The sequence below is a fragment of the Delphinus delphis genome, chromosome 11 (assembly GCF_949987515.2).
Source record: "Delphinus delphis chromosome 11, mDelDel1.2, whole genome shotgun sequence".
In the NCBI taxonomy this organism is placed as follows: domain Eukaryota; kingdom Metazoa; phylum Chordata; class Mammalia; order Artiodactyla; family Delphinidae; genus Delphinus; species Delphinus delphis.
Genome location: NC_082693.1, coordinates 25834694 through 25857570, shown reverse-complemented (window position 1 = coordinate 25857570; position 22877 = coordinate 25834694). Strand labels below are relative to the sequence as shown.

The 22877-nt window shown below is 36.4% G+C and overlaps 1 protein-coding gene and 1 non-coding gene across 7 annotated transcripts in view; one reads left to right on the top strand and one right to left on the bottom strand.

Annotated features, from left to right (window-relative positions):
- CAPRIN2 (caprin family member 2) overlaps positions 1-17890 on the top strand; it is a 41927-nt gene extending 24037 nt beyond the window's left edge. For 2 of the 6 annotated variants that reach the window (XM_060024539.1, XM_060024541.1), the window contains 10 exons: positions 625-747; positions 2171-2252; positions 3295-3350; positions 6347-6451; positions 7747-7893; positions 11327-11495; positions 12858-13040; positions 13748-13848; positions 15665-15728; positions 16972-17890. In XM_060024539.1, the coding sequence (XP_059880522.1) occupies positions 625-747; positions 2171-2252; positions 3295-3350; positions 6347-6451; positions 7747-7893; positions 11327-11495; positions 12858-13040; positions 13748-13848; positions 15665-15728; positions 16972-17540 (1599 nt within the window). In that variant the 3' untranslated portion in view covers positions 17541-17890. Of the gene's footprint in view, positions 1-624; positions 748-2170; positions 2253-3294; positions 3351-6346; positions 6452-7746; positions 7894-11326; positions 11496-12857; positions 13041-13747; positions 13849-15664; positions 15729-16927 lie in introns of all 6 variants that reach the window. The other 4 variants (XM_060024538.1, XM_060024544.1, XM_060024540.1 and 1 more) reach the window with 4 other exon arrangements.
- LOC132434672 (U6 spliceosomal RNA) lies at positions 4561-4667 on the bottom strand. The gene has a single exon (XR_009521388.1). It is a non-coding gene; the product is annotated as a U6 spliceosomal RNA (small nuclear RNA).
- Positions 17891-22877: the final 4987 nt, after the last annotated feature.

Below are 22877 nucleotides of genomic sequence, written 5' to 3'. Positions count from 1 at the left end.
AAATAACCATAAACATGAGGTGTATTTCAGGGTATTCAGCAATCATAAGAAATTTAGCAGGAGGGCGAACCACCTTCTAAACATCAGTAGCCCCCTCCCCCACAAAGTATACCCACTGTATAACAGAATATAATAGTATATTTCCTCAACTCTAGGATATATATGTATGTGCTTTTTACATCTTACTGTTTCTGAAATCAGATATGTGTTAAAAATGGGATGTATATTTAATGTGGAGGTAGTAATTTTTTTCCCTGGGGAAAAAAATCATTGATGTGTTTTATATTATAGTCAGTGGCATCTTATCATAGAGCACACAGGGTAACTGATGTCCATAATGAGAGAACTTCTACAAAGGAAGTTCTGTTGCTCTGGGCCTTCCCTTTAAAAAGATGATGTTTAGAAACATTTCCCATTAAAGTTGTTCTGAAGGAGGAAACATGAAAAGTTTGCTTAAATTACTTAGAAAATGCATTTATGTGGAAATTCTTTACCTGAGATAAATCTATAAATGAACACTGCTATGTGTTTTGATTACATTAAGATGTAGTGATAAGCTTAGTTTCCTGAATTAGGCTTTTGAATTTGAATTTCACTCTTATACATTATGGGTTTATCTTATAGGTGCCTAAGCCTATGCATCAGCCTGTAGGTTCTTCCTCTACCCTTCCAAAGGATCCAGTATTGAGGAAAGAAAAACTGCAGGATCTGATGACCCAGATTCAAGGAACTTGTAACTTTATGCAAGTATGAGTCATTATTAAGTGAATCTTAAATGATAGTCATGGGGCTGCTAGCTTCTGATGTGAAGCATTAAATGAAGTTGTTAAGAGCATAGATTCTGGTGTCCAGAATGAGTACAAATCTCGGTTCTGCCATAGCTCTGAGAATTTAGGCAAGTTACTTAACTCTCTGCCTCAGTTTCTTTTTTGAAAAAATGATAATAGTTCCTACTCCTGTTTGTTGTGAGTAATAAAATGAATTAAACATGTAAGAAGCATAAAGTGCTCAAATGATATTGCTGCTGTTGTGTGTAGATAATCATAAGACATTCATTATGACACATGCTCAATTGTGTCATACAGACTCTTACAGAATTTCAGAATAGTATGGTATTACTGAGGGATGAAGTAGGCAAATAAGAGATTTTTGTATAGTAAAAAGATTTTGAGCTTTGGAATTAGACCTGCATTTAAGTCCACTTCTACCAGTTACCAGTTGTGTAATCTGTGGCAAGTTATTTAACCTCCAACCTTCTGCTTATTTGTAAAGTGAGGGAATTGCATGCCTCTTCAGATTATTTGATAAATAAAAGACCTAAAACGATCACTGTAAGTATATAAGTTAAGTACTCAAAACATTGGAAATATTTTTAGGATAACCAGGATAGGCAGATGGGAGAAGAGAATGCCTTCTTGTCATGAAAGTCTCTAAGAGCATGAGTTAGTTTAGTGGTTGAGATAAAATAATTAGACCCTCTCATTGGTTATAATAAAAATGAGGGCTCAGTCTACACTAGGATTAACATTTAAGACTTCAAGTCAGGAGTTTTCTTTTCCTCATTTGGCCTTAGAATTACTATTGGAGTTTTAACACTTGACACAGTCTTTTTTTTTTTAATTAATTAATTAATTTTTGGCTGCATTGAGTCTTCGTTGCTGCACATGGGCTTTCTAGTTGTGGCGAGCAGGGGCTACTCTTTGTTGTGGTGCGCAGGCTTCTCATTTCAGTGGCTTCTCTTGTTGTGGAGCATGGACTCTAGGCACGTGGGCTTCAGTAGTTGCAGCATGTGGGCTCAGTAGTTGTGGCTCGCGGGCTCTAGAGCACAGGCTCAGTAGTTGTGGTGCACGGGCTTAGTTGCCCCATGGCATGTGGGATCTTCCTGGACCAGGGCTTGAACCCGTGTCCCCTGTGTTGGCTGGCAGATTCCTAATGACTGCACGACCAGGGAAGCCCCTGACACAGTTTTAAGGTTTGACAGTTACTTTAGATTTCGCTTTTAATTCTGTTTCTTCTCCTATAAAGACTAAGTTATTAACATCTTGAGATGGTTATTAGCTAGATTCCTATAGCTAATAAGTAGCTGACATCATAAATAATTTAATGGTAATAGCTTTACCAACAAATGATAATCTTTGTTTTCACTTATTATTTAAACTCTTGTCTTTAGGAATCTATTCTGGATTTTGACAAACCTCCAAGTGCAATTCCATCATCACAGCCGCCTTCAGCTACTCCAGGTAGCCCAGTAGGTATGTCCTCATTCTTAAGACTTGTTAGACCTATAGCTGTTTTTCCAATTACTTATTTTACATATAATTTTACTCTAGATTATCTTAAGGTTAAACTATGTCTGTGTGTTTATTTTTTTTCTAAATGTGTACATATGTTATCAGAGTTACATACAGGTAAATTACCATGAGGATGTTAGTGTACTTAACTGACCAGTTTGCATTTTAGAGAAGGTCTCCAGATAGGTGAATGGAAGTACACAATATTAGTTGTCTTTGCTACTTTTTATATTCTTCTTGGAGTGAATTCTGACTAGAACTGCTTGACTTCTTTCAACTCTGTATGTCTAGTGTGGAGGCTTTTGGATCCTAACTATGAATGAAATTACATCAGTGGTATTTAGTGCACAGGTTAACACAGTAACTAATGATGCAGCCCAGATCTGAATCTGGTCTGATGCTTCAGACTTTAGACTTTTTGTTCTACACTAGTTTATCTCAGGTGGAATGACATAATCAAAGCCATAGTTCAGCTGCAGTGAGCAGTAGACACCAACCAGAAGACTGGTCCAGTAATTCCTGGGTAGGGTAAGGAGAAGGAAGAGAAAGTACTTAACAAAAGTGATAGAGATTAATAAGAAGAAACCAAACTGAAACTATGTAATTGAAAAGTATATTTAATTTTACATGATCAAAGAGAAAAAAAAAACTGAAGAGCCAGATGACCCCTGCACTTGTAACTTAAAGTGTATCAGCTAATTACTGCTCATGATAGCTCAGGTTTTATCATCCAGATTACAATGACCAGTTTTCTAAAAGTCATAGTTCTTTTCTTTTGGAAGCCTTGAAATGCTGCTTTTGTCCATTGATGGAACCAGTATCCTTTTCTTCTGTAATCCTCTCTGACTCTTTTTAGAGCTCTACTACAATAGAAAGGACTTGAGAGCTAGTTCTGCCAGATACTGCTTTGTTTTATGAAGTATAAACTTTAGTTTCCACCCAGTTGGTATGCATAAACTTTTCTCCTCCCTCAGTAGTTTACTGTTGATTTCCCTCTCTGCAGCATCTACAGAACAAAATCTATCCAATCAAAGTGATTTTCTTCAAGAGCCATTACAGGTAACTTTTCCAGACTGATCTTTCATTTACTCTTCTTTGCTATTCAGGGAGGAAACTCTTGCTTTGGCAAGAATGATCAGACTCGCTGATTCTAATATACCTAATGAAATTATTGAAAATGTTCTAAGGGTATGTAGTTTTTTAGATTAAGTACAGCTGGTTCTCAAAAGATTCCCTAATAAACATGGGGAAGTCATCTGTTATAATAGAGGAGGTTAGCTGATGTTAGTAAGGAAAGAGTAAGCCTGAAGAATTCGGAGGTACTTTGGGAATCTTACTTTGCTGTTGAGCTACCTAAGTCACTTAGTATATTGGCAGAGTAAAGGGTGTAAAGAAAGAAACTAATTTTGCTTAACTCATGGTTAGCCAGTCCCACCCGCCTACATATATCTAACATTCTGATGAACTGATTTTCACAGAACACACTTAGAGTTATAAAGGGACCAGATCATTGAGATCTGTAAATGCCACATTGCATTTCCATCAATAGTAAGTTCAAGATTTGCTAGTTTTCTGGTCATTACTTTAAAAAAAATTTTTTTCTCAGGATCCCTCTGAAAACCTTACAGCAATTTTCTAGACAGCAACTGCTTTGACAGTAGGTTAAATATTTTGATCAGGTGCTTCAGCAGTTGTTGCCTTCCCTTCCAAAAACTTATGAGTAAATACCATTTGTTTACAGTGGTTTATATCTAGTTTAAGATGTAGCTCGGTTTTCAAAATGTGTTTGTTAAGCAGGGTCCCTCACCCCAGTCACTGCTTTAACTAAAGAATTCCATGTTATTTGGTCTAGCTATTAGGTTCTTTATGAGGCTTTCAAGTGACAAGTTAAGATTTTTTTTTTTTTGGCGGTACACGGGCCACTCACTGTTGTGGCCTCTCCCGTTGTGGAGCACAGGCTCCAGACGCGCAGGCTCAGCGGCCGTGGCTCATGGGCCCAGCCGCTCCGCGGCATGTGGGATCTTTCCGGACCGGGGCACGAATCTGTGTCCCCTGCATCGGCAGGTGGACTCTCAACCACTGCGCCACCAGGGAAGCCCTAAGATTTTTTTTGATAAACCAATAGTCTGGTAGCTCTCAGGGCATGCCTGTGGGATGGCTACATCAGAATCACTTCGTCACTTTAATAAAAGTACATACAGTTGACCCTTGAACAGTATGAGTTTGAACTGCTCGGGTCCACTTATACATGGGTTTTTTCCACCAAATTCGTAGAGTACTACGCTTCACGAATTTGCGTGTCATCCTTGCGCAGGGGCCATGCTAATCTTCTCTGTATCGTTCCAATTTTAGTATATGTGCTGCCGAAGTGAGCACTAAATACATAGAGTACTACGGATCTGAGGTTGGTTTAATCCGAAGTTGCGGAACCACGGGTATGAAGGGTCAACTATGGGACCTGAGCATCTGCGAATTTTGGTATCCATAGTGGGTCTTGGAACCAATTCCCTGTGGATACTGAGGGATGACTGTGTTGTTAGATACCACTGTAAACCTATAGGGTCAGAATTTCCAGGGGTGTCGTCTAGTCATCTGTATTTTTAATCTGCTCCCTGGGTGAATCTGCACATTTTTTTGGAACCACTGGCCTCAAACATCATGCTTACTCAGCAGTACTTAAAACGAACTCCAGCCAGTCTTCTTAAAGAGCAACAATTTGGAAGGAAGAACTGCCGTAACTTCTAAATAAATACTAATGTAAAGAATGTTTCTTCATCTTTTTTGTTAACGTTTTAACTAAAATTCAAAGTCTTTTAAAGCTTAACTATCAAGTGGGCCAAGTTGCCTTAACTTAGTATCATTTAATTTTTCTTTGGCAATAGAGTTAGTTACGTCCCCACAATAGCCAGTCTCACTTATTTTGGGTGGTTGTCTCATTGTTTTAATGAGATGACCAGAAGAAAGGCCTACTTTTAGAAACACTACCATTTTATAATAATTCTAATAGTTTGGTCAGATCTAAATTATATCTATTTATTTAGGTACACTAAATGCTGTAAAGGATTTCAAAATTTTCTCCATAAGACCTTTTAAAGGTCTTCCATGAGGCTTTTTAGAACTTGGTCCCCATCTCCTTATCAAGAAGTGGCATATCATGATGAACCCTTCTAGAAGGTCACTGAAACATAACTGTTCTGATATTTGGTTACCATTAATTAGTTTCTATTTAACCCATTTTATTACTTGGGCTTCTGAGAACCACACTGAAACATTTAGATAAAAGGAGTGGATTCACCGACACTTCAGACCTTGCCATTGCTAGAATTTTATGGATCTCTGTTATGTTGTAGTACCTGTTGTGCCGTAGCATTCCTTCCTAGCTACTCTTAGTTTTTAATTGGTTACAGTTGTTACAGCATTAGTTCCTACTGTGCTTTCTCCCAATTTGTATTTTATACATATTAGTTTTAATTTTTCTTAGAATATTGGTGCTATTGTGATTTATATAGAGCTTATCCTTTCTATTTATACTTCTGCCGACTTCTTTAAGACACTGAGAGCACTTAGAGTAAAAGCATAGTTGTCATGATCCCTGGCAGGCCCGTGCCTAGAGCATTAATGTACCCTGGGGTCATCCCATGGAACTGCTATTGAGAGCCTGATAGAAAATCTGACCCCAGATTTCCAGGGCCAAGAGTCTTGGTAAATGAGGATGGGATTAGATGTGTAGCTCTGGTGACTAGGCTTGGAAAGGCAATGTAGCTGACTGCTTGGGTTTGAATCTTAGCTCTTCTGCTTAATTTTAGTGTGACCTTGGGTAAATTAGTTAACTTTCTTTTCTTCTGCCTGATTATGAATAAAATGGGAATAGTTGTACCTATTGCACGGGGTTATTGTTAGGATTAAATATATTAATATGTGTTAAAAGTGTTTAGCATACCATTTGGCACTAGTGATTGCTCAACGAGAGTAATGTGTTAGGAAGCCCAGAGCCCAAGAAATATAAAGTGAACAAAATGTGCCTTTTACAATGTTTTATATCTTCCTATATTTAGGCTGCTTCTTCTCCAGTTACTTGTAGCTCAAATGCTTGCTTGGTTACTACCGATCAGGCCTCTTCAGGATCTGAAACAGAGTTTATGACCTCAGAGACTCCTGAGGTAATAAGAGACCCATTGTCTTAATTTCTTTTCTGTCTTAAAGAATAGCATAACCAGTTTATTGTATGAATTACAGGCATAATCAGTTTAATGATTTAACATTTATACCTTACTAATGTTTGCTTTCTGTAGATGTTGTAGTCCTGGAACTTATACAGGTAACTCTAACTTTATTGTGACCTTACCCTATAAATGGACTTAATAGTGTATTGCCTTTTCAGATACAATAAATATGTCCAAATTGCTAGTGTCAAAAAAAATGAAAATTTCTAGGTAAGGGTAGGGTTAGTTCAAATTTCTCACTATATTCATATTGAAGGACTCCTTAGGAGAAAAGTCGTTTTATCCATGTAACAGAAGACTCAATAACTTTATAGTTTTAATATTAGCACTGACTCAATTGGAGTGAGTTACATTCTCTTTTTGCCCAATTTTGTCAAAGCATTTTGACAGTATTACGTTTTTCCTCTCAATTTTCAAGTGAAAGTTTTCGCTGTGTTTGAGCAAATCCTTGAGATAGATATAGCAAGATAGGATGATTTTTTGGATTAATTTAGCAATTCTTAGGTTTTATTATTATTTTTTGGTTAACTATTATATGAGAATTTGTGTTCATTGTATAAGAAAGTAAAGGTAAGCATTAGTTTTTATGGTGTTGACTTGGTCTAAATTAAAATTACTTGGTTCCTTATTTTAAGAAGAGGAAGTGTTTGCCACCTAGTGAGTCACAGCTGTCTGCTTCAAAATCTCATTGGTATTGGTTTTTTCATATCTTTTAAAGCATTTGGCTTTATAATCTATTATATTAAGGACTTGCTTATTCCCTTAGTTAAGATTAGCTCAGGTTTGGTTTTCTTTTTTTAGGCAGCTGACCGAGGAATCCACTAATAAGACTTTAAAATAGAGAAAAATTAACACTGACTAAGTAACTAACCCAAGGTTTTTCTTAAGCCTAATTCTTCTGTATAAATTTGGAATAACACTAGATTCCGAACTGGAAAATACCATTACAGGGTTTGAAAAGGACTAGGTACTCATAAAAAGTTCAGCCCCTCGTCTGTTAGACTGATTAATAGTAAGATTCTCACTTAGTCAGCAAGCCGTGCAAAGCAAATGCTAGTGTGCATCCTCAGCAGTTGAGATTTGAAATTGTAAGCAAAAGCTATTCTTCTGCATGCCTGTGTCCAAATGTCGTCCTATAGGACTTGCTGACTTATGCCAGTCTGGGGTTTAGTGTAAGTTAACTGTTTATTGTATGGCAGGTGATTGGCTGATATTGCATTTCTCCTCCCTAGGCAGCAGTTCCCCCAAGCAAGAAACCGTCTTCACTAGCTTCTCCAAATCCTCCCATGTCAAAGGGCTCTGAACAGGGCTTCCAGTCACCTCCAGCAAGTAGTAGTTCAGTAACCATTAACACAGCACCCTTTCAAGCCATGCAGACAGTGAGTATGAAACGTGAATGATGATTGCAGTTCATTATTCCTGTTAAAAAGCTATTGTTTCTCTTACATCTCTTACATTAGGTACTATGTGAAAAAATTTGCCTTTTCTATTACTCTTTTTTGGGCTGGTAGAATTTGCATTTGTCCAATGGAAATATTGTTTGTGTGGGAAGAGTATTAAATCCAAAGCCTCAATAATTTTGAATGGAAATTTTATCAGGGCATTTTCCCCTCTGAAAATTAGTGGCAGGCAAGGCTGAGGACCCATATTAAATAAATGAAATGTGAGTGAGAAACATAATTTTCTGTAAATAGCTTAATAATACTAACCATTACTAATATCACAGTAGTAATGTTTCATGGCATCAATAACCTGAAATACAGGACACATACTTGTGTGTTCTATCACTGTTGAAACTTTCATTTGATTTCATCTTCATCTCATCTGGGTTTTGGAGAATTGTTCAGATTTCTGTGGTATTTTGAATTACATATTCCGCTACAAATTGTAGTTTAAAACTTTTTAAGGTGATATTTCAACTAGGTTTGTATGTTTATTCTGTAAACATAGAATAAGTATAAAACTTTTCTTTAGAAAAAAGCAAAAAGTGATAGCCAATAAGTACCTTTCCTGATGGTGCTTAATGTCCCACTCCAGGTACTTTCGTCCTACTCCAGGTGGTGGGAGGGGGCCAGTGGAGTGGTAGTGGAAAGCAGGCACAATGCAGGGAGATGGTCTGGTGAATTCACACCCCTGAATTCACTAATCTTATTAATTCCTGCTTGGCCACGTAGCACAGCTTTGTGTCCTTGCTTTCCCTCTATCCCTGTCAATCCATCCTACACAGTATTGCCACATTAGTTTTACTAACTTTTTCTTACTCCTAATGAAAAGCAAATATTGGTCCATTATAGAATGAAATTGAAAGTCCTTTGCCTGACACTCAGTAACTTTTGAAGTCTGGTATAACTTGCCAGACTAGTCCCCTGGGCTTGCCTTGTACACTCTTGTCACAATACCTTTTTTTGTGTGGTGTGTGTTTTAAGATTTTTAATTTTAATTTGGAATGAAATACAATTATTCATTCAACAAATTGGAAAATATTAAAACAGTTGACATTATCTAGAGTGGGCAAAGAAATAAGAAAGTTTTATACACTGCTGATGTGACAGTAAATCATCACAACCTTTTAGGAAAGGCACTTCCTGTTAAAATTTTTTAAAAAGGGTGCATAAAGCCGTGACAGAAGTTTCATCTTGAGGAATCCATACTACAGGAACAAGGGGATTAGTAGCTAAGGATATGCTTCAGTAGCTGAAGATATGTTGTATATAACGGCACTAGAAAGCAATCGCAACAAAACCAGTCTGAATTGGAGACCATCTGAACGTCTGTTAACTGGGAAATGATTGACTAAATTATGGTATTTCCAATTCTATGGCTCATTCATTCCCTCACCGTATATATTTTTCGAGGCAGGCATTGTTTTACTGTATGCCAGGCATTGTTCTAGATACTGGGGGTAAGGAAGTGAATAATACAGATTTGTCCCCTTTATCATGAAGCTTACATTCTGTGTGTGTGTGTGTGTGTGTGTGTGTGTGTGTGTGTGTGTAGCAAGGGAGAGACAAAAATGATAAATGATAATAATAATAACAACAGCAACAATAAAACAAGTCCGTTAACCTTTAGAATAATTGCCTGTTTCTAGAGGTAGGTACCTTGGGTTTTTCAGTGAAAAAATTACATCCAGATTTTTATTCTGCTTTGAAATCTTTGTGTCCTGATTAGTTGCTCCTGGTGTGTCTTCTCATTGTATTTTGGAAATTTTTAATAGCACTTACCCTACTTTATTTTTATGCTTTTTAAGTGAAACTTCAGACTTTATCTGGATTTCCCTAGTTTTTCCACCAGTGTTCTTTTTCTTTTCCAGGATCCCTTGCAGGGTGCCACATTGCATCACAATACCTTTTTGCTCATGCCACTCTGTCTTCTCTACCTGTTTGGATTCTATCCAGTATAAATTGGTTCTTATTTGTTTGCTTACTCATTTATTCAATAAACAGGTAGTTATGAAGCCAGGCACTGTTCTTAGGGGTTGTAACAATGGAGAATAGACAGGTCTTTGTGCTTAAGAAGCTTATACTTTATTATGGAGGTGGGAGGGCTAGAGAGAAAAATATTCATATATATATTATATCAGATGCTATGTGTTGTGAGGAAAAATGGAGCAGGATAAGAGGGCTAGAGAGTAACAGAAGTGCTATATTATAGATGATGACCAGAGTCTGGACAGATCATTGCCTGCTACATGGTAGAAATTCAGTAAATGGCAGATTTTTTCATTTGTTTTCAGTTTCTGAAAAAGTACCCTTTTCCCCTATATAGCTTTCATTCTCAGTAAGCATTATTACAACGTAATAGCAGGAGAGTTAATTTTTGTGCTTGGTTTAACTTCTGTCAGAAATCAAATAGAAATTTGGTGTTTTTACTATGGTAAAATATGCATAAACATAAAGTTTACTGTTTTAACCGTATTTAAATGTATAATTCAACGGCATTAAGTACATCCACAGTGTTGTACAGCCGTCACCACTATCTACTTCCAGAACTTTTTCATCGTCCCCTCCCCTGTCCTAGCCCCTGGTAACTTCTATTCTACTTTGTCTCTATGAATTTACCTATTCTTAGGTACCTCATATAAGTGGAATCACGGTATTTGTCCTTTTGTATCTGGCTTATTTCAGTTAGCGTAGAATTTTCAAGGTTCATCCATGTTGTAGCATGGATCAGAATTTCATTCTTTTTTATGGTGATATAACATTCCATTGTATGTATGTACCACATTCTGTTTATCCATTCATCTGCTGATGGACACTTGGGTTGTTTCCATCTTTTGGCTATTATGAATAATGCCATGAACATTGGTGTACAAATATTTGAGTCTCTGCTTTCAGTTCTTTTGGGTATATGCCTAGAAGTGGAATTGCTGGATCCTATTCCACTTGGTAATTCTACTTGGTAAATGGGAATTCCGCATTTAGCTTTTTGAAGAACCGCTGTACTGTTTTCTGCAGTGGCTGCACCATTTTACGTTCCCACCAGCACTGCACTGCCACTGAGGGTGGCAACTGTACCACACCCTCAGCAATACTTAGATTTTCTGTTTTTTTTTTTTTTTAAGTAATAGCCATCCTAATGGGTATGAAGTGGAATCTCATTGTGGTTTTGATTTATATTTGTCTAATGACTAATGATGTTGTGCATCTTTGCATGTGCTTATTGGCCATTTATCTTCTTTGAAGAAATGTCTATTCAAGTCCTTTGCCCATCAAATAGAAGTTTTTGAATGTTGCAGAGTTTTGCTGAATGTCACCTTTAATTGTTTTCTATAAAACTTCACAAATGACTCAGTGTACCCTGTCTTTTAAGGTATTTAATGTTAATGCACCTCTGCCTCCACGTAAAGAACAAGAAATAAAAGAATCCCCTTATTCACCTGGCTACAATCAGAGTTTTACTACAGCAAGTACACAGACACCACCCCAGTGCCAACTGCCAGCTATACACGTAGAACAAACTGTCCTTTCTCAAGAGACTGGTAAGATCTTTGTGTATCATATTTTGAAGACTTAGATGAGAGCTAATTAAACGGAAAGCAAGTCTGTAGTGACACTTGAGATGTTCTTTCTTGACTAGTAAGCCTTATCTTTTCACATGTTCAAGTATTGAGAAACACTTAATGCTTTTTCGTCTCTTTAGTTAAGTTCACTTATTACTTTTAACTTTTGTAGAGGTAGAACTTAGATGGTTGATTTAACCTTGAAGTAGGCTTTTATTTTTAAATCTGATTGCTTTGATTACCATCAACAGTGGTAGAGCTGCATAAGGCACTATCCAGCTGCTTCTATGAAGGTTTTGAAACCATTCTGTTAACTCCGTGTTAGCACAGATGGCTATCTGGCCTTTTTTCTTCCCTCTTGTAATAAAGCATTGATTAATGTGAAGGTATAATTTAGTATGCTTATTCTACTCTCTGATTAGAGATGGGAGAACACTTTTGATTGTTCATGCTATTCTAATACGTACATGAAAGAATAGCAACTTTGTAGTTATTTCCCAATTTAAGAAGCACTTGTAGATTTTTACTGTTGGTATTTCAGGCCCCTATTGGGTTTTCTAAAACTTAAGCTGGAGCAAACGAACTGCTTGGTTAATCACAAGAGGTAGTAAATGTAAATCCCTGGACCTAGCCACAGATGACCTCATTCTCTTCTCACCTGTACTGTGAAAACATAGGGCAGGTGATTTACATAAAGGATACTTTTTTGTCATAATCCTTTTCAATTACAGTATTAATAAGAGTTCATTTTCTTTTACTCCTCTATCTGGCATATTTAGCCTGTTTTTTTCCTTTAATTGTGGTAAAATATACGTAACATAAAATTCATCATTTTAAACATTTTTAAGTGTACAGGTTTTATGGCATTAAGTACATCCAGGTTGTTGTGCAGCCACCACCACCATTCATCTCTAGGAATTTTTCATCTTCCCCATTTAACACTAACTCCCCATTTCCTTTCCCTGTAATCCCTGGCAACCAGCATTCTACTCTGTGAATTTGACTGCTCTAAATACGTAACTTATATAAGTGGAATCATAGAGTATTTGTCCTTTTGTAACACCATAATGTCTTCAAGGTTCATCCATGTTGTATTGTAGAATGTGTCAGAATTTTCTTCCTTTCTAAGACTGAATAATATTTTATTACTTAGATATATATATATAGAGAGAGGTATCTGTGTCTCTCTCTATATATATACATACATATCTATAGCATCTGTTTTTTTAAAAAAGGGAGGAAGTTGTATTAAAGGTTTTGATATACACTGACTTCTAAGTATAAAGAATATTAAACTTTTATTACCATTTAACTCTTGGACTCTAAAACTGTTTCCTTAAGCAGCAAGTTATCCTGATGGAACTATTCAAGTAAGCAATGGTAGCCTTGCCTTTTACCCAGCACAGACGAATGTATTTCCCAGACCCTCTCAACCATTTGTCAATAGCCGGGGATCTGTTAGAGGATGTACTCGTGGTGGGAGATTACTAACCAATTCGTATCGGTCCCCTGGTGGTTATAAAGGTATGCTCTGAATACAATTTGTATGTTTACTTGACTCAAACTGTTTTTACTTTACCTTGTTCCTTTTTGTGGTTTCCATTTATAATGTAGTAGAGAATTCCCTATTCCTACAAAATATGGTATTTCTAATATGTCTATTGTCTATAACAGAGGAACTCTTTGAATGAAAAACAGATCGATCCTGTGACTTACTGAAGTGAAAGGTTGAGCATCTTGGTTTTTTTCCAGGGATGAATTTTGGTTTTCATATTTGAATAATTTCTTTCTTCTGTTAATTGACTTGGCTGGCTCAAAACATGTCATATTTAAGACAGTGCCCATTTCCTAGTTATCAGAGTATACCACAGATGAAAACTTTGAGACAATAATAGTGATACGCTTTTAAGTTAGATATGGTTCCAAGTATTCTAGTCACTGCTGGTATTAGCAGAAGTACTCTAGACCAAGGCCTTAACCACCATCCTTTCCCAACCCCACCTGCATTCCAGCAATAGTAAATTTCTACAGTTGGCTTGTTTGAAGTCTGTGATATTTTTATAAATGTGTGTTTTATTGTGCAAACAGTATTATGGAGTTTGCTTAAAGAAGGCATAAATGTAATGATGGCTTTATAGGATCAATTTAACTTTCCAAGTGATATAGAACAGACTATTTAAGAGTTTAGTGTAATTTTGCCCATAATTTTATGTAAGTTGTTTGTTTATTAGGTTTTGATACCTATAGAGGACCTCCTTCAATTTCCAATGGAAATTATAGCCAGCTACAGTTCCAAGCTAGAGAGTATCCTGGAACACCTTATTCCCAAAGGGTAAGAATAATTGTTATAACTGAACAATAGTACAAGTGATGTGAAGCTGGTGACTAAACTATAGCAGAGTCGTAATTTGTTTTGTAAAGACACTCTTATAACTATGGAGAGTGGATCTGGAAGCTTTTCTAATAACCCAAGTAGGGTACATGAGAACTGCCTGTTACATGGAACTTAGGAGGCCTTAAGGACTTTATTAAGTTTGCATTAACTCATTTACTCCACCATCCTATAAGAGAAACTGGAGTTCAGAAACAAGTAACTTATCTAAGGTCACTCAGCAAGTAAATGATAGAACTAAGATTAGATGCAAGTTTCTCAACTGCAGAGCCCATGGTCTTTACTATATTGCCTTCAGTTTAACTTTTTTAGATATCAAGTATAGGAAAGTCCTTTTTTGTAGTTTGATTTTTTTGGTTTATTTTTGATTGACTAGTTCAGCAGATTTTCTTTACTATATATGATAAAAGACTGATAGGAGGATGGTGGACATTCCACTTGAACAGCCCTTGGGAACTCCCTGTCATTGGTCATATATGGATATGAATTTATACTACATTAGCATTTTCAGTTTTGAAGTTTTACAAGCCTTTAAGTATGTATGGGGTATTTTACTGAGTTCTGTTGTTAATATACAAAGGAGCTTATGGTTACATGAGGTAAGATAGATGTCTATACAGAGGCAGTATTGAAGAACACACCTTGGAAAACACACCAGGTCACCTAAATGACTTGGGTTTGACCCCGATCTCACCAGTTACCTCTTTGTCTGACCTTGGGCCTGTTACGTAAACTTTCTGAGCTTTAGTTCCTTATCTGTTAGGTGAAGACTCATCTGTTTGAGTTACTTATCTTACTCTGGAGTGTTGAGGATTACTCTGTGAGGGATTCTGAGGATTAAATGAAGTCATATACATAAGTGCTTTGCATATATCAAGGATGCAAATATTAAATGTTATTACTTGATTGTCACGTACTGTGTGTGCAGGGAAAACTTTGATTAATGCGGTCTTTCAGTAATGGAGCTATCTGTTCTTAATACCAGTATTCTAGTATTTTTGTGTGCTGCTTTAAATTTCCTCCTGAGGAAACATAAGATATCAATGATAGTAGTGCTGTTGGGAAGAGAGTTAGGAGTTTGGGGTAGGAAAATTAATTATTATTTTTACTGTATACATTCTTGTCCTGTTCAAATTTTTTATTACATGTATTGATATTAATCTGATTGCATCATTAATTATTCTTTTCATGACTTGCATGGGGGCTGACTTTCACCATACTTGGGAGTCAGTTTGAAATGTTGCCTCTTGAACATTTTTTCTTAAAGATTCCAGGCAATAATATGTTCATACGTTAAATTCTTATCAATTTCCCTGTCAAAACAAAATCAAACCCTAACATAGTTTGTAATTGTCTTCACACTTTGGTTTATAAATAGAGCAAGACTGAAATTGTCTGTATTTTTGCTTTATCATCTCCTTTTATATTGAGATGAGGCACAGAGGACCAGGACATATTTCTGAATTTCCCTCATTACCTAGCATTGTGTCTTTTACGTAGTGTTCTCTAAATGCTTTCTTGTTTTTGCAAGTATTAACATATCTAATTTGTCAGGTTAATTAACAGATGAAGCAAATATTGCTACTGTGACTCTTGCTTTAGTTGTTTTTCTTGGTGTCATCTGAGCCCTTTTGGTTGCTGGAGAAGGCTAGACCAAGGGCTAGGAGGACTTAGTCTTACAAATTTATCTGCCAATAATAACTAATTACTGTTTTGCGTTTTTGGTGCTAAGATAAGTATTATGTGTTCATTTTAGGATAATTTCCAGCAGTGTTACAAGCGAGGAGGAACATCTGGTGGTCCTCGGGCAAATTCTAGAGGTAAGGATAATTAATTGAGGAGTTTATTTACCCAAAACATACCTCTAGATCTTTCTTCATCCTTTGTCAAGTTCTCCCCAAAGTATATTAGCATTTATCTTTTGAGCTTTTCAGTATGCTTAAATGTTTTACTGAAGATCTGAGGGAGATATTAGACTACTAGAAAGGCTGTGGAAATCATTTGTCAATTTACGTGTGTATGTATTTTAAATTTGCTTGACACCATAATTTAACCTTAGATACATATTCACTATGCTAACTTGATATAGTTTCATAATTTAACCTTAGATACATATTCACTATGCTAACTTGAATATACATATTCACTATGCTAACTTGATATACATATTCACTATGCTAACTTGATATAGTTTCAGGTGATATATCAGGATGGTGGTTTTGGAATAATGGGCACTTCTAGATACTCTAGTGCCCCTTAGTACATTGATAGATAGGAATAAACAACAATTAAGACACAATGACTTGAACAAAAGCAGGATACTTTTAATACTTCTTAAAATGTGAAGGTACTATTAAAAGGTTCAGTGTAACTGAGAAGATCAAGAATTACTGAAGATTAACTTTGTCACAAGAAAAGAGAAGCTTTTCCTTTTAAGAAAGTAGCCGCTATTCACATTATCTTTGCCCTCTATCTGAGCAGTGTTTTTGTACAATACTGAAAACATTAAAATTTTATGATACCACATTAACTTAGAAATAAAGAACAAGCATTTATTATGGGGCTTAGTACCATAACAAAATATGTTTGAATGTCTAGTAGGCTAGTAGTTCCAGAAGTTGCTACTTTTATGTAATCTCAGTTTTCTTGAGTCCTTCTCCATTAGATACTTAGAGTAGATTTATCACTGAGGAATTAAGAACTCAGAATTATGGGAGAAAGGTAGAGAATTAAAGAGTGTTCACACCTGGGTTTTAGACTCTGCTAACCATAACTACTGTTAAGTTATCCAACCTTTGGGGGCCTCATTTTTTTAATATTAAAAAAAATGAGGCTACTGGACAAAATCATCATCCAGGTCCTTTCTGGCTTTAGAATAGTAGTAGAAAAGCCTCTTGTCAGAGAAATCTAGAAGAGTATACTGTAGCTATACTTTATTGCTTTTTAAAAAAAATTTACTATAAAATGTATTTTTATCTGTATTTCAGTAGCCGACTAATGTTAAATATTGTGTTCAAAGCTAACTGCTTCATTATGAGAAACTCACTGTTGCTAATAAAACAGCAGGGTGGAGTGATTCTTCTCAGGTGAGCAGCCCAGAAAGAGACAACGAAACCTTTAACAGTGGTGACTCTGGACAAGGAGACTCCCGTAGCATGACCCCTGTGGATGTGCCAGTGACAAACCCAGCAGCCACCATACTGCCAGTACACGTGTATCCCCTGCCTCAGCAGATGCGAGTTGCCTTCTCAGCAGCCAGAACCTCCAATCTTGCCCCTGGAACTTTAGACCAACCTATTGTGTTTGATCTTCTTCTGAACAACTTGGGAGAAACTTTTGATCTTCAGCTTGGTAGATTTAATTGCCCAGTGAATGGCACTTATGTTTTCATTTTTCACATGCTAAAGCTGGCAGTGAATGTGCCACTGTATGTCAACCTCATGAAGAATGAAGAGGTCTTGGTATCTGCCTATGCCAATGATGGTGCTCCAGACCATGAAACTGCTAGCAATCATGCAATTCTTCAGCTGTTCCAGGGAGACCAGATATGGTTACGTTTGCACAGAGGAGCAATTTATGGAAGTAGTTGGAAATATTCTACGTTTTCAGGCTATCTTCTTTACCAAGATTGAAAGTCAGTACAGAATTGACAATAAAAGGATATGGTGTTCTGATTAGTGGGAATAAAGGAAAAGTAGTCCTTGCCCTTCTGACAGATTGGTTTAGGAAAATGTTTTCATTCCTAGAGGAAGGAGGAGGTCGTTACTTTTTTGTTTTCCTCCCCATGGTGAAAAATTTCAAGCTGAATGACAATTAGCACTAATCTGGCACTTTATAAATTGTGATGTAGCCTCGCTAGTCAAGCTGTGAATGTATATTGTTTGCACTTAATCCTTAACTGTATTAACGTTCAGCTTACTAAACTAACTGCCTCAAGTTCAGGCAAGTTATAATGCCTTGTTGTGCCTCAATAAAAAAGTTACATGCACCTTCAGTGTTCTTACTTGATTAAACATTTAGTTAAGAAGTAAAATGTTTAATTTTTAGTGTTCACACTGGTAACTCTTGAATGGGAATCTATTCATGGGTTCATACTATTATTTTAAAATAAGCCTTTTATATATAACAGCTCCTTTTAGAGTTACTTTTCTCTGTTATTATACATATCATTCATCAAAAGATTTCATGTTTTCCACTGGCCAAATCACATACTCTCCTTGAAGCTGTTTTGCAGTAGGGTGTTTTATCCTTTAGTTAGCTATCTTCAAGTACCTACTATATGAATAACAATACAAGGTACAGTACGCGATACGTGGGTAATACTGCTGGTCCGCCATCAGTAAGGCTTATGCTTTCTAGTGGATTCTTAATTTGAGTAGGTAAAATATTTAGTCATCAAAAAGCAAAGGTCTGTGGTCGGGCAATGCTGTATTTGAGTGCGGATTTTGCCACTTAGTAACTGATCTTGGGCAAGTTATTATACCTCAAAGATTTTTTTAAAGACCATTTCCCGAAATGCAAAATGGGCATGATAGATCAGCCTCAGGGCAGTTGTGAAGTTCAACTAAGAATTTATCCAAAAGACTTTACACAGTGCCTGGCACATAAGCATTTAATAAATGTTAGATGCTGTAATTGTGTTTTTCTCATTCGGAAAACTTTAGGGTGCTGTGTGTATATACTGTCTGGTATGCAGTGTAGCAGGCAATGCCAGAGTAGTATCCATTCTAGACATACATCCTCACGTCTCAATTTAAGTTTGTATATGTTTCTTACTACTAAGAACTTAATAATATGTTTCTCAATTACTTTAAAGAATAGTAATTCAAAATAAACATTTTGATCGAATATTCCAGAGTTTATTAAGGGTTGGAGAAAGGGCATTCTTAGCCTGCAACCAAGCAGGTCACTTGCTGAGGCAGAAAGTTCTTGTTTTGATCCCCCGCTCACTCTGTGTTGTTAAATAATCTCAGGAAGATGTAAGAGCATTAAATTATTATGGTTAATATTTTTGAGCTAGGTGTGGGTTCAGCAATTAAATCCTTAAGCCATGTTTAATTCTGTGGTGTTAAGTGTTAGTACAGTGCTCTCAAGATAGAGGATGTAATGTGATTCACTATTTAACAGAACTTTTTCAATTCATGGTAAGTACTTCGTGAGTTAGGGATATTAGTGTTCCAGTTAAATAAATTAGTTCATGGCTTTTATGTCCAGAACACAAAACGAAAAGTATGCAGGAAAGCAGAAATATGATTGGATGCTTGAGGGGAAAACTTGATGTTTAAGAACAGTTGTTGATCAAGTTCAATGAGGCCTTTCTCAGTCTTTTTTAGCCACTGTTTTCTGCTGCATTAGGGTCTTCAGCTTAGTCTTTTGTCCTGCACATGATCGACATTTATTGAAAAAATATTGTGAATGACTCTTTGTATTTTTTAAGGTAAGTGTCCAACAGGAAGAGATTGATTAACTAGGGTATCCCTTCATGATAATACTCATGTTTTAGGAGAGTATTTTAAATGAAATACTATTTCTCTAAGTGTAAAGACAATAAACTAGAAAATTATTCTTAGACTTAAGGAATGAATGGACAAGATCTTTCATTCTGAAGCAGTGTAACTTTTGAAGACACAGTTCTTCTGGAAGCTTTTAGTAAAAGTCCAGATGTCTTTACAGAAAGATGTACACATGCAGATTTTAGATACCTTTGCAGGAGATGTAATGGGGATCCATAGATAAGTAAAGCACATTTAGGGACCTTGTATAAGGAACTTATATTTTACTGAGAGGATCTTGTTGTAGGTATGACTGAAGTGGAAAGGCATTCCATAAAATTACTATGTATCTCTGAATATATAGATTCTTAGTTGTCTTACGGGAGGTGGAGATAGGGGAGATAAAGTAAGTTTTTCTATTTTCTATAGATAGATTTTCTATAAATTCACCTCTGAGTTTCCTTTCACTTTAAATCTTTTAGTCTTTTGTTAAATGAATTCTCCCTTAAGAATTGTGAGCTACTGACTCTTACCTCCTCTAAAGTTATTTATGAGTAAATGCAGGTATTTAAAGCAGGAAATATTTTTGAGAGGTTTGCTCACTTGCCTCCCATACCAAGTATCTTGTCAACCATTCCATTTTTAAATTGAAACTTTCTAAACTCCATAATAGCTACAATTTTACAGTGCTTTGACATCACATACTGTGTTTTTATACTTCAGTCTTCCCTGTTTACAAAGTTTTATTCCTTTATTGACTGATGTTCTGTTGTGATCCTTGTGATAACTAGGATGATATTTTATGTATTTTACAAGGCATAAAGTATTTTATATGCCAGATAATTTTTGGCATATAGACGTTAAAGTTTTTCCATATGAATTCCACTCTGCTCCCACGCCAAACACTTTTATTTTGATGAAAAAATTTTGAGTTGTCTCTCCAAGTCCTCCAGATAATGCTAATGTTATCTCAGGGGTATTCTTTTTATTTATTTATTTATTTATTTATTTATTTTTGGCTGCATTGGGTCCCCGCCGCTGTGCACGGGCCTTCTCTAGTTGCGGAGACAGTTGCATTGGGTCTACGTTGCCGTGCGTAGGCTTCTCACTGCCGCGGCCTCTCTTTTTGCTCTAGAGCACAGGCTCAGGAGCTGTGGCCCACGGGCCCAGCTGCTCTGCGGCATGTGGGATCCTCCCAGACCAGGACTCAAACCTGTGTCCCCTGCACCGGCAGGCGGACTCCCAACCACTGCGCCACCAGGGAAGCCCTCAGGGGTATTCTTAATTGCCACTTTAATGATTAGGCTGATATCTTTGTCCTCATTTTTCAGCTTTTGGGCAAGTGTTGACAAACTGATAGGTACAGCTCACTTGCTACCGGTGCAAGACTCTGAATGCCAGATGATAAAATATTGTTACCCATTATCAATATCAAGAGGCCTTAGGCTCACTAATTGTAAGTTTCTTAAGCATTATTCTTTTATTCATTTTATTTCAAGGGCCTTATATGTTGAAATAAATTATTAATTTAGGTGGGTTTTAATTTACCATAAAACCCAAATAGGTGAGTTATCTGATTTGTACCTGGCTCAGGGGCTACAAAGATCAATGTTCAGACACATCAAGTATATCAGTTTTATCCATTTTATCCATTTCATCTGCTGAGAGCAAATCTCTTGAATTATTTCTCTGATTTCTATCACACTTCTGTTTTTTTTTTTCTGTTCTATATCTGGAAATCTTACTATTCAGAAGCTAAACCTCCTTGGACAAGTTATTTAATCTCATCTTTTCTATTGTTTCTAAGTTTCACTTTCTGGAAGATTTCCTTGATTTTGTCTTCTGACCTTTTTACAGAGTTTTAAATTTCTGCTGCGTTTAAAATTTATAAGTACACATCTGTTATCTTGTTCCTTACATGTGTATTCCATTCTTGTTTTGTGATTGCACTATTGTCTAAGGATAGTTGGTTTTCTTAAAGTTTTCTTCCCTCCGTAGTCTATTTCTGCACTTCGTTTGTCCTAGTCTTATATCTGTATTGTTACATTTGCTCAGAATCTTGTGATTATTTGTTGACTGTTGATATTTAAGAATGTGATTGGAAGCTTTGAGTGCAGAGGTGGGGCTTGTTGGTCTTGGGGTTTGTAGTAGCATGATTTTTGTGGAGGAGAACACCAATGTGGAAGTAGGGAGGAGCTTTCTAAGTGGGGCACAAAACCCAGAAGCCGTAAAAGATGGATAAATTTGACACATAGAATTTATTCCCCTAAAACTTGTTAGGGGAAACAATGTCAAAAGACCAATACTGCCTGCAGTGGGAGAAAATCGAAAAAGATGGCCCAAAAAAGGAGCCACAGAAGTGAAGAGACAGTTCATATGCGCTTACAAAAAAAAAAAAACAAAAAAAAACAGTAAGCATATGTAAAGTGCATATTTTGGCAAGCATGTGGGAAAAGGGGCACTCATAGTGTAGATGGTAATAAAATTGGTACTTTTTGGAGAGAGAAAGTATATGCTTTCTAACCCAGAAATTCCACTGCTAGGAATTTACAAGTAGTTTTGGAATTATGCCAAGGTACATGCATAGAGATACTGTGTATAGCATTAATTATAACAGCAAGAACTGGAGAAACAACCTAGATGCCTGTCAGTAGGAAATTGGTTAAGTCAGAAGAGAAGAATATAGATCAGTGTGTGCAAAATGTCATTTATGTAAAAACTCCTAAAAGCACATATATGTGATTACTTGAATTATTTTTTTTTTCTGGTAGAATGTACAAAACTTGATAGTGTTGGCTTTAAGGAAAAGGGGTTGTAGTAGGTATTTTTCATTCTGCATATTACTATAGAACTTTAAATGTACATATCACTTTTTGTTAAAAATTTTAAAGATAAAATGGTAGATTGCTATGGTACTTACCCTGCTTTGTCTTTCCTTGGCTAGAGCTTGAGGGTCTGCTTTAATTATTATTAAGCCTGGGATAACGCATGGAAGAGTTACCGTAAAAACCTTTCACCTTTCACTAATATTGGCATTTCACTTCATACAGAGTACTCTCATTTGTGTAATCTTATTTGATCTTCACAGTGGTCCTGGTGAGGTAGATGCTTTTCTAGGGGATAAGAAAATTGGGACTCTTGGAGATTGACTTTCTAAGACCACTAGCAGTAGTGCCTGAGCCAGGCTTTGAGTCCAAATACAAGCGCGGCCTTTCTTACCGTACTCGTTGCTCTTCCTTAGTTCTCAGGTGTGGTTGCTTTCACCGTATTTTCCATTGCTGTTTTGCACACTGATGTTTTAGATGTACTACTCAGCTTTACTAGAGCAGAATGAACACTGTGAACTGGATAAACTGGACCCAGTTAAGGCTGTCATAAGTTATCATTTCTTGTATGTCCTGAATTTGAACAGGATGACTCCTTTTCCAATGTGAAATGTGAGAAGCCTGAGGAAATGAAGGAACAGAACATTTTGAG